General features: G+C 43.2%; 1 protein-coding gene across 4 annotated transcripts in view; it reads right to left on the bottom strand.

Moving 5' to 3' along the window:
- TMC1 (transmembrane channel like 1) overlaps window positions 1-12,643 on the bottom strand; it is a 65,427-nt gene that overhangs the window by 19,003 nt on the left and 33,781 nt on the right. For all 4 annotated transcript variants that reach the window (XM_083403377.1, XM_083403375.1, XM_083403374.1 and 1 more), the window contains 5 exons: window positions 11,431-11,610; window positions 9,153-9,305; window positions 7,140-7,268; window positions 4,318-4,385; window positions 2,084-2,323 (listed from right to left, as the gene is read on the bottom strand). In XM_083403377.1, the coding sequence (XP_083259503.1) occupies window positions 2,084-2,323; window positions 4,318-4,385; window positions 7,140-7,268; window positions 9,153-9,305; window positions 11,431-11,610 (770 nt within the window). The remainder of the gene's footprint in view (window positions 1-2,083; window positions 2,324-4,317; window positions 4,386-7,139; window positions 7,269-9,152; window positions 9,306-11,430; window positions 11,611-12,643) is intronic.

Here is a 12,643-nt window from a genome sequence, read left to right as displayed (position 1 = left end):
CTCTCAGCACCCTTAACAAATTACATTTCCTGGGATTGTTTTTTTTGGGGGGGGGGGCAATTACTATAAAAATGGTATAACAGTGCTTTCAATGTATACGTAGTGCAAATGTGGCAATTCACATGACTGGATGCTTATTCGTCTTTTCAGAAAGGGTGGTGGGCTCCTCCATCCCCAAATACCCCTGTTATGTACTAAGCTTGGATCCTAGAACAATAGGCAAGTAGGATCCTAGAATGCAACAAATGATTGGCTTGAGGGAAAAGACCAATCAGGCTCCAGGAGGGAAGCAGAATCAGCCAATCAGACGGGACTCATTGTGTAAATAATGTATATAAAAGCCTGAGGTTTTTTGGGGGGGGCAATTCAAACACTGTTTTACAAGCGGCAATAAAGAGCATGAAATCACTACAGGACTCCAAGTATATTTCAACCCCCCACAAAGAAAATTAGATTTCACAGAGGAAGATTGTAGCCTAGCCTTTTCACTGATATGTTAATTTTCTGTATGTTGGAATTAGGCGTGCATGAGCTTGCACCAAAAGTCAAGGCATTCTCTCTAATCAAGTGGTACACATAGCAGTGGTTTCTCCACAGGGCTGAGGGAGCACCAGGCGCATCTTCCTTCCTACAGCCCAGGGCAAGTGGCTGGGCAGCAGCTCACAGGAGGGAGAAGAGCGGGGCCTTGCTCACTTCCCTCCTGCTCGCTGACATTCAAGCAGGGGCACCCACATTTGCAAGCAACTCAGGTGAATCCTGAGAACATCTGGAGAAGAATTCCATACTGCTGACCCTCCTGCATTAAAAGAACCCTGGAGGGTATTACACATTCATTTGTTATGGGGATGTCCATGAAAGTGCCATGTGTTGTTTCATGTGCGCTTTTTACAAAATAGTGCAAGAGTGGAAGCAGTTAATGAGGCAGTAGGGTCGTTATATCCTTGCACAAGTTCTGAGGCTGCACATATACAGATCCACCTCTAGATGTCACACATGGCTTTCCATAATTACAAATGAAAACTAGCAATCCTCAGCATCCCCTGTTTTGTAGCTATGGACTTTCTTGAGGTCTTTTCCAGATTTTGAAGCAAAGGAGCATGTTAATGAATCTGGGCCTTATCTTGAGTCTGAGAGCAAAGGACCTGGGTTTCCACACAGCTCAGTAATAATTACCGGTATTGTTGTTTACACCAGTGGCCCTTTGCTGAGTAAGAAAAGCACAAACTTGCGAGATATTGCCAAGACCCACAGCCACATGGCACTGCTGTGCAACCCAGGTGAGGGATGTTTTGGTGGGATGGCGGTGGCAGGGCAGGGTGGTACTTCCTGTTTCACCTCAAGCGGCAAAGAGGGAAGCACTGCCTCTAACTGGAAGGGAAAGAGATAGGGAGGTAGCATCCTAAGTATTTGGGGAAGCAGTCTAGGCCAGCACTGGGATACTAGATCTAGCCAGCAGGCCAGGACCTGAAGGTTGTGGACATGCTCCAGTTTGTACTCCCACTGCTGGTTTGAGAAGCAGTGCGCACACAATCTTTGCCACAATCCATATTTGTCCCTACTTTATCCTTTTCTTTCCAACATAAATATCCCTCATCTAGCCAATCCCAGTAGAGCTTGCTATCTGCCAGCCCAGCTTCCAAAGAAACAATCAGGAACTCACTTGAAGTTGTCAATTGTTTCTTTGTAGCCATGTCCTTATCTGCCCCACACTTAATGTCACATATCACATCAGATGTGGGGCAGGTGGGTATGATCTGAGAAAAACAGTCTCTCGGGCCAAACAGACCTGTGCCAGCCAGTGCAGGAGAATATGCACAGTTGTGGAAGGAAGCAGAAAGACACAGAGAGTGGCAGAGAAGTGGCAGAGAAGTATACTTGTTGTAGAGTTCAAATTTCCAGCAATAATGAACAAACTACAGTGCCCAGAATTCTTTGAAGGAGAAAATGGGCTTCAAATGGGCTTTAAAGGTATAGTATGTATACAGTCTTTGTCACACCTATCTTTCATGAAAGTGCATCCAATGTTATTTGTTCAGTAATCCTACATCTGACTTTGAAGAAATGGATATAAAATGCAGTAAACCTGAATGGACCACAGTCAAAAGATGGAGGGACGGAAACAACTGTGTAGACAACTGGCAGCGTGGAGAGGAAGAGAATAAACAGCAGCATGGCCATGTAGAAGTTGTTTGATCGTGAGGCTTTGAAGACTCTCTCATGGGGAACGTTGCAGCACATCACAGCCCAGCACTGCAGGTACATGGATGTATGGAGGCGGATGACGTTGATCGCCGGCAGACACGGTGCATAAAAAGAGCCCATCCTATGAACATTCAATAAGCCATTTTCTCATAAAAATCTACAAAGGGGGTTCTATGGCAGTAACTCTTTAGCTTTTATATCCCTTTGCTTTCCCAGCCACAAACCCTTGCATCTTCTAAGGATTTGCCCCTCCCAACACTCTGCTAGTCCATATTGGTTCGTATTTGGAGATAGGTGCTTTCAAAACAGCCATGTTTATAAAGATTAAGTTAATATGGTTCTTATCTTATCACAGGTACACAATAATAAACATGATAAGCCCCCCTGGGAAAATGCATGCATGCACACACACCAACCTCCACACAGTTCATCCTCCTCTGCTACTCTATTCCCCCAACCTGGTTGGATTGATCTATTATTATCATTTATTACAGTTGCCAGATTGTTCGCATTGTTTCCTGAATCAAAGTGTATTTCATTTTGTCATAGTGTGATTGTTTAGCGATCCCTACAGGTAGTGCTTACTGGTATTTGCAAAAGCGTGAGATTAAACTATAGGGAGCTCATGTAGTTTTTCTCTGCTCTTGTTTTCTCGTCTGCCTGGTATAGAATGGATTAAACTGAATTGGGATCTAGTAGAGTTAAAATGGAATTATACCAAACAAAAGAGAAGAAACATTATGAAAATGTATGACCTTAATTTTGAGGTAACCATCAGATTTTTTCCTAACATTTTATGCAAATTTCAGTTTGCATTGAAAGCTGATGTCATCTGTTTCTGGGAATGCATATGTAATCTGATGTTAGAGCGCCCCCCCCCACCTGTCCCCAAATTAATATTTGAATGAAATGGGGTGAGTAATATATTTGAAAAAATAATTTCTGGTATTTCACTATTCTCCTCCTTAATGTAATAGTTCAATATCGTAGCTGAAAGGTCAAAACTACCACATGTGTAATATGCTGATGTGGAGCTATTCTGGGCAAACGTTGGGGCACAGAATTCTGCATTAGCTGCAATTTCAAAATCAACCTTAAGGGCAGCACACACAGAGCACACTGCAGTAGTCCAGTCTAGAGGCTGCCAAGACCTGCACTATCACGTCCTTTCCAGGATTGGTTGTAGGTGGTGTACCAGTGGAAACTGGAAGAGAGCCCTCCTGGCCACTACAAACTTCTACACCTCCAGTGACATGAATGGATCTAGGAGAAACTCTCCCAAGCATATCTCTCCCATGTCTCTACAGCCACAACAGGTGCTGTAACCTTCCAATAGTTTGACTTTACCTCCAAAGGCATATTCTTCCATTGTGTCCCAAGACAGGGATGCCAACCAACCACTCTCAAGCTATGTTCCTGCTTCTTTATAATTGTTTGTTTTATTCATAATTGAATAGTTTATTCCTAAATTAATAATCGACTGCTGTAGCTGAAGGGTCAAACTGAATTTATTACAGCATAAACGCAGAAACATGTCTATCGTATAGCATTGAGGTCAGGGGGATTCACAGCAGTGCTTGCCAATGGTGGAGTGTGAAGGCATGGATCTTTCTTGAAAGGTAAACACCAACTCCCACATTCATGATTTGCCACGATATTTATAGCCTCCTGTGTTTTTGTCACATTGGAGGAGCCAAATGTAGGAGCAAGGAAGCAACACCGAATAAGAAACTAATAATGATTGCCCTGTATATGCCCTGTATATTCCAAAAGTCTGACAACAACAATAGCTGAATTTGTCACACCTGAAAGGTGGCATCCAACATGACTATGTCTTCAGAGAAGGACTCATGATTGAGTCACCATTTGTTACTCTCAATTTATAACAGCTTATTTCACAGCATCCAGGCATGATTTCAGTGAAGTCACACCACAGTAAAGCTGGTACAATGAAGTGGAGAATCAAGACCAGAGGTGACAAGTGTGATTTTCCACATTTATATCAGAGACTTGACAAGCAAAGCAGAAGAATTCAGTCACACTGGCAAACCTTAACCATAAGTACAGCCACTTCTACAAGATCTCTCGTGCAGGATTCCACCAAGACACACTTACCAGATCATGCCTTGATTGAAGATCAGGCCCAACACATTCCCACTAATATCAAATTCTGAATATGAAGGCTGAAGGGAAAGCATAATGAATTCTCTTAGAGTTGCAACAAAGCTTTAAAACAATGTGCAAAGATTGCATATTGATCATTTTGCATTAGGAACAGTTTTTCCTCAAGCAAATGAACAAATCTCCAGAACCGGGGCAATAATATAATCTGAAACACATATGCAAAATAATATTTAAATGACACCTGATTGTAGAGTTTTTAATATAGAGTTCTAGGCCTGCATGGCACTATAATAGATGTAATAGAATCTAACATGTTGATTTTTAAACAATAAAATGAGTTTTAGGTTTTTTTTAAAGTACAAAACAAGTAATAACCAGTGTTTCTTTCCGTTTCAGGTCATAGATGTTGTCAGAAAGTTCAATCTCAGACACAGAACTGTTCTCCCCCTTCTGCCTCTGAACCCCACACTAAACTGTACAAAAATAAAAACTGAACTTTGTTATGTATGCTTTGTTTCACTGAACCAAAATATGTAGCATATGGAAACAGTTTCTCTAGCCTTCCCCAACCAGATCTAGCCTTCCAGGTGCCCTGTTGGACTACAACTCCCATGACCTCTCGCCATTGGCTCTGCTGCCTGGGGCTGATGGAACCTGTAGTCCAAAAGATCCACAAATAACAAATTACATATGTGCCTCTAATTTAGGTTGAGATTTTATCTGTATTCACAATGAGGGGCATTGTTATGGGGGCAGAAAGTGGGGCGCAGCACCCAAGTTATGGTCTGGACTCAACTAAGTACAGTGGTGCCTCGGGTTACGAACAGCCTAGTTAATGAACATTTTGGATTATGACCACTTCAAACCCAGAAATGAGTGTTCTGGGTTGCATTGGGGGTTTTGTGGGGGTTTTTGGCATACGAACGGACGTTCAGGGGTACACTTCTGTTTTGTTGGCACAGCCTTCTGTCACTCAGCCTCCCTTCCAGCTGAGGGATCCCCGCCCCGCCCCTGCTTGCACGCAGCCAGGCTGCATATTTGCTGGGGTCGGGGAGGGTGGAGGCAGCCCGGAAGCTGCATCTTAGAGCCCCTGTACCACCTGAAGGCAGCCAGGCGCTCCCCAGCAAGCCAACGGGAAATGAATCAAAATCACAAGAAAACATAAAACAACACTGACCCTGAACTAACCCTAATTCTAATCCTTACCCTAACCCTAACCCAGTCCTAAAATTAACTCTAACCCTAACCCAGAAATGGCCTTGTTAGATAGTAAAATTCATGTGAAATTGCTGTTTTCGGGGTTGCTTTTCACTGTCTGGAACGGATTAATCCATTTTGCATTACTTTCTGTGGGAAAGCACGCATTGGTTTAAGTACGCTTTGGTTTAAGAACGGACTTCCGGAACAGATTAAGTTCGTAAACCAAGGTGCCACTGTAGTCCTGCCAGGAGAAAACTTCCACTAGCGCTATGGGGCTTTCTCCCCTCCCTCCTTCCCCTAATGCACCCCCAGTTGGTTTGGGGGGTGTCAGAAGAGCCCCGAGAAGCGCACCAGGGAGAGGAGAGGGCAGATCGTTCTCCCAGGAAAGCAGAAATGCTGGCTCTGATGGAGTGAGCTGCTTAGCACTACACTGAATTCCTCCCTTTAAAAAGTTAAAATTAAAGAAGTGTGAGCACTCCTTAATATAGTTATAAGCTTTTTGCTGGCCGTGACTTCTATGTCTTTAACAGATGTACTTTAAGCAGAAAATATATATTCAAATATTTAAATTAACCAATGGATGTTTTCCTGACTGATGAGGTGCTGGGGGGAAACTCCATATGCTGAATCGCTGCTTGCCACACAGCTGTTGAAAACACAAGAGCCCAGCCAAAAAAGTGATTGTCTACATTCTAAACCTAAAACGTCTGGCTGGCCTCAGATGCTCTGTGTTGGCAAACCAGCACAAAGCCCATCAGAATCCCCTGATACAAAGCGCTCCCTTAATGGCGAGGTTAGAAAATTGGACAAGTCACAGTCATTAAATCTCAAATAAGACAATCAATCAATCATACTTGGCTCATTTGGCACCATTAAAGAACAAATGCCTTGCTGCTGGCCCAGAACAAATAGCAGGCAATACACACATGATATACAAAGAAGGTGCTGCCTCCTTTCTTATGGAATATGATCAGCGAGATCTGAAGTGGAGCCTGCGCACATGAGGAGGAGGGGGCTGGGCTTGCCTGCCTCTGCCCCATCCTCACTTTGGGCCATTTTCTGCTGAGACTGGATGCCTAAAGAGAACTAGGTGGATACTTGCATTTTGAAGACCTGGCTGCAGCTTGTTGCCTATCTTGTGACATTTTGGCTGGACTAATAGAGGTGCTGCCCTACTATGGAATGTTTTGTCTGTGTCATTCTGTTTAGATTTCAAACATATCCAGGATGTTTTCTGTTGCCACCACAGAATCCTGGACTTGGGGAACCTCAGTCTCATTCAGCATGGCATCCCCTGAGTTCCTTTTCCTTATGAAAAACAAATGCAAAATCTTTCTTGGGAGTGGACTCTGTAGATGGAGCTCTTCAGGCAAAGATAAGATTGACAAGGCGTTATCAGCATTACATTTCTAATGATAGTTTATGGTAGTTTGTTCAACCAGGCATTTCCCATATATTCTCCATAAATTCAACAATATCGTGTAGGACCGCTAGTATAGTATAATACAGCATAGTACAGTGTCAAGTACTGGAACATTTGCATTATATTATTGTTATTATTTCAGAAAGAATTCATTTTTTAAAGGAGGAGGAGCAAGAAGTCAAATACTCACAAAGCCATATTCCAAGTCCCAGCACCAGCAGTAATTGAAAAACCTGACAAAGACAGCTTTTAGGAAATCACCAATTAAAATTGTGATGTAGGTCGTCACAGTGTCAGAGACCGTCAGCCGCACAAATTCCTGCAGAAACAAGTTTTCTTTTTTAGAAGCGAAGGGTCGGATTGTTTCTTTATTGAGAGCGTTTGGCAAACGCCAAGGAAGCGACGCTGCTTATCCTCCTGCCATTCACTCCTGCTGTTTGAAATGGGCCATTGGAACACTTACAAGAAACTTAGAGGACTCTTACATTCTGCACGCATGCTAAATGGGGAGCAGGATGCTGTCCTAAAGTGCTTTGTCAGCAGAATAATCTTGAATCCTCTTGCCCATTGCCTCCCAGACACCTTTTGCCCCTCTGTAAAATTTCAGAAATATAGTGTTCAGAGCATTCCCCGGGTCCTTTGCCCACTTTTTCCAGAGGGGAAAGAATTTATTAAATGAATAGTCATGTGCAGAAAAGAATTTCCAGGGGGCCAGCTATGTTAGTCTGTTGCAGCAAAAACAACAGGCTTGTGCACTTTAACGGTGCCACAAAGCTCTTGGTTGCTTAGGGAAGAAAGTGCAATCCATGTGTAGATAGAGACTGATTAAACACCATACATTTTAATGCACATTTACATCATATTTCTCTCCCCCCCCCATTGAATCCTGGGAACTGTAGTTTACACTCACAGAGCTACAATTCCCAGCACCCTTGACAAACCACAGTTCCCAGTATTCCTTGGAACATGCTTTAAATGTATGATGCATACACAGTATGAGACTATCACCTGTTTGCTTGTGATTGTTTATTTTTAAAAAAATTACTACCCACACTTTGCAAAAAAATAATCCCAGGGTGGGGTACAGTAAGAATAACAATACAGTGGTATCTCAGGTTACATACGCTTCAGGTTACAGACTCCGCTAACCCAGAAATAGTGCTTCAGGTTAAGAACTTTGCTTCAAGATGAGAACAGAAATCGGGCTCCGGCGGCACGGCAGCAGCGGGAGGCCCCATTAGCTAAAGTGGTGCTTCAGGTTAAGAACAGTTTCAGGTTAAGTAAGGACCTCCGGAACGAATTAAGTACTTAACCTGAGGTACCACTAAACAATAATAATTTAAAAAATTGAAAAATATAAAATACCAAATTCTGATACAGAAGGAAAAATGCACATCCTTGGCTAATTTTACTGTGTGACTATATCCAAATATGCTACCTAGCTCAGGCACACTATTAAATGGAATCCCTTTCATCATTGTGAAGTGGATGTTCCCAGTCATTCATTCTCAATCTGCTCTAAACAACTAGGAAAGAGGTCAGAGTTTTGTTTCTCATATATTTATATTGTATATTTCATGGTACAAAGAGCTTGATGCATCCTGGGGAGATAGCCCAGCTGTGATATCATGACTTGTTTAAGACCATGCAGTAAAGGTTGAGACGGAATTATAGACTAGGCCTCCTCTGGCCAAACCAAATAATCCATCCACAGGAGGGCATGTCTCCATATACTGGGCTTCCCTTAAGTTTGTGGTTTGTGTTGCTGCCCCCTGACACTACTTCAATCACAGCTAAGGTAGCGATCAGGGATTTGGCTGGAGGAGGAGGATTGTAATTCAAGTCAGGAAGACTTTCATGACTCAGTGCCAAAACACCAGAGCAGTCTCGTTGCAGACCCCAAATTTCGAACCATAGATCCCCTCTATTAGGGTGAGCTGCGATTTCCACCCCACCCCAGACTAGGAGGAGGCTGATGATCCCAGAAATATGGGTTCATCCACGCCTATTTCTTGGGGCCAGGACTTGGAATCAAAGCAACAAAATATCCTTCCTCCTTCTCTTGACATTTGTCAAGATTCCGGGCTGAAAGTTAAGTCTGTGAGGCCAGAATGCATTAAGAATGAATACTCTTGTGAGTATCAGGAAGCAAGCATCGTTAAAAAAGCTTTGGGTGTTGTTGTTTTTCCCAAAATGGCTTTACCTGACCAACCATTGTTTCCCAGCAGGGGCCTCTCGGGACATCCGCAAGGCTCACGTGGGGGGGAGGGCCAGTGACGTTTTCAGGGAGGGTCCCGTTGTACAAGTTGGTTAGCCAAATTGTCATGTTCTGCCTCACAATCTTCTCTTCTTCCAGCTGGGAAAAGGAGACTTTTTCAATAGCACAAATCAAATTACACAGAGGCTGCAGCGAGGGGTAGGGGGGAATGTGGTGGCTACAGACCTGGCTAGAAACCAGAGAGTCCAATGTTTAGATCATTATTTATTAAAAATTTATGCCACTTAATATAATAAAAATCTCTATGAGGTTTACATAAAGACAATAAAAATATAACAACAGACAATAATATTTCATAAAAGTGAAATAAAATGGAACACAACTATATATTGAAACAGTGTATAAAACATAATTAAAAACTAAGAGTCAGATTCCAGGAATGGCTGGGTAAACACAGAGGTCTTTAAGATGCATTTCAAAGTCATTGCTGACTCCGCCTCACAAACCACCCAAGGGAGGGCATTCCTGGGAATACCCACTTCCATGCTGTTGCCAGGATCAGCCAGGGCAATTCACTGGTCCTGGAATGACCAACTAGATCTCCTTGGAAGGCATGCAAGATTGGCTTGGTCTTGACTGGAGGAGACAAACAACTAGATATCCTGGTCCCAAGTTGTTTAGGGCTTTTGGCTCAGTAGCTAATTAGTGTCAATCGTTAGAGATTATTTCTCCAATGAACCCAGTAGGTGGCCTTAAGCAAGCCACTTTTGCTTAGACTGACTTATGACAGAAAGAACAGTATTCACCACAACCTTACAGGGGTGTTGTAAGAACCAATGAGATAATGTGCATGAAGCATCAACACCAAGGTGGTCTGGCCCGCAAGACCATTTTTGGCAGCCCTACGCAACATTCAAGAAGAAACATCTTAAACGCTTACAAAATATTTTTTGGGTCTCGTGTGTTGTTAACAGAAGTACATACATTATTAATTGTGTAATACAGTGGTTTCATCCAGTGTGCCGTGGCACCCTAGGGTGCCCTGAAGGGTGGTCAGGGGTGCCGCAGGGGTGTCCCTCTTTCCTTCCCTCCCTCCTCTGAAGCCCTCTTGCATCTCTGCCTCCCAAAGGCTTGCACAGCTGTTTATTGCAGCAGCCCTGGCCTTAAGCTCCGCAGGCGAATGTTGCCTCTGGGAGGCCCTGCTCTTTGGGGCTCCCAAGGAGAAGGAAGAGGAGGGGAGGCTGAGGGAAGCTGCTCAAAAAGGGCTGAGGGGCTGCCAGCTCTGCAGGCAAGGGGGGACCTAACTGGGCTCCTGAGCCCTACAAAGGAGCCGCAGAAAGAATATAGTTGGTCAAGGGAGCCATGAACTCAGAAAGGTTGAAAACCTCTAGTGTAATATATATATATATATATATATATATATATACACACACACACACACACACACACACACACACACACACGTCTGACCAAACTGCGGGAGGCAGTGGAAGACAGAAGTGCCTGGCGTGCTCTGGTCCAGGGGGTCACGAAGAGTCGGACACGACTAAATGACTAAACAACAACAATATACACACACACACTCTTGCGGCCCACTTGGTATGAAACGTTGGACTGCCCTGATCAACACTATATAAATGCACTATGGTGGTGGTGGTTGTTACTACTACTTACCCCCCCCCCCCCCGTAGCCTTTCCATTTTAGCTACACAGAAATAGCTAAATACTTTAGAGGTAGGCGGGGAGGTGATTTTCACCAACTGAGCCTTGCCCTTCCTGCTCCCAGTTCCCTGAAAAGGGTGGGAGACCCTCTAGGACAGTGTGGGCAGGTGAACCAGCAAAACCCACCAGTCCTTTCCTCCCATGGGTTTTGGCCCCTTCATCTACATCAGAAGCAGTTTAGTCATGCTGGCCACATGACTGGAAAGCTGCCTGTTGACAAATGCCAGCTTCCTCGGCCCAAAAAGAGAGATGAGCACGGCACCCCATAGTTGCCTTTGACTGGAGTTAACTGTCCAGGGGTCCTTTACCTTTACTGACAGAAGGGATACTCTGTCCCTAAGCCAGCTAATGTTAGTCATGGTTAATTCCAAGGGAAGCTCACTTGTTCTCTTGGTTTCCATTGGACTTATTTGTGACTAATTTAGCTGGACTGGAATATAGAAGTATATCTTTGTAACCTTCTGGAGCTCAAGAGTTCAAACTGGAACCTTCTTCTAGAAAGCTGCAAATAAACAGGACATGTAAAAATTAGCCAACTTGCCTTGAGATTGATTTCATCCATGAGAGCAATAATAAATGTGTACAGGTTGCCCAGGAAGAGAGCAAAGATGCGCCCCAGCTGCCACCGGAGGGCGATTCGAGGGTGATAGTTTTCCAGAGCACTGATGACATCAAATACAGTGGGACAGAACATTCCCAGGAGGGACATGACCATGTTTACCTGGGGAGGGAGGGGAGAAACAAGCTTAAAAGGTTACCTGTGCTCTGCTACTAGCAGTTTTAGTACATAGGCAGCCAACATGGGGCCCTTCAGCACTGATGTTTTGCATCAGTTCTCCAACTCCCATCAGCTGCAGCCAGCAGAGTCCATGGGCAGACATGATGGGAGTTCCAGTCTATAACCTGAGAGGCATCGCTTTAGTACACCTAGTATACAAAGAAAGTGGATCACCAAACCTTGCTTTTGTTTTAAAGTAGATTTAAAAGCTTCTTACATCATTTCCCGGTTTTGTGCGATGTAATTCTCCATACAAACAATGTTTACAAAGATGCATAACATCACAGCAAAATGTGCATAAAAATGAATATATCAGTGAAAAAAACATACAAAAATGCACTAAGAGAAATTGCTTGCAAAAATCTGTACATTAGTCAAAACCACATATTCAGTGAAATTCACAGTAAAATGATAAAAAGAATTCATGATGATTAAAAAAACTGCAAATGCTGCAGTAGATTATAGAACTGAATTTAAGACAGGAGAATGAGAAACTGAGCGAATTGCAATTGACAGATCATGACATCCTTGGTCTGCACAGAACAAGAAATGGGACAGTATGTGTGTCCACATACTTAAATTCTTTTCAGCACCAGCTAAAGACCTTTTCTTATTTTCCAAGGCTTTTTGGATGTGCACACACTGATATATGGAATTTTAGATCTGCTCTTAGTAATACTGTGTTATACAGTGTGCCTGCTGCCCCACACATACACATATAATTTGTTTTTTTATTGATTTATTGACAGTTATTATATTTTTATGTCTTCTTGTTGTAAGTGCCCCAGAGTGGTATAAAAATAGTGTAAGTAAATTAAAGAATCTAATTGTGTAGCTGTGATTAATAAATTAATAAATTCAAACTTTTGTACTGTTTTATTGTTGTTAGCCGCCCTGAGCCCGGCTTCGGCTGGGGAGGGCGGGATATAAATCAAATTTATTATTATTATTATTCATTCCATTCATCAGACCTCTA

This window comes from Podarcis tiliguerta, assembly GCF_965153285.1.
Source record: "Podarcis tiliguerta genome assembly, chromosome: 11".
In the NCBI taxonomy this organism is placed as follows: domain Eukaryota; kingdom Metazoa; phylum Chordata; class Lepidosauria; order Squamata; family Lacertidae; genus Podarcis; species Podarcis tiliguerta.
Note: the sequence above shows the minus strand (reverse complement) of the source record. Positions and strands in the feature narration are given on the sequence as shown.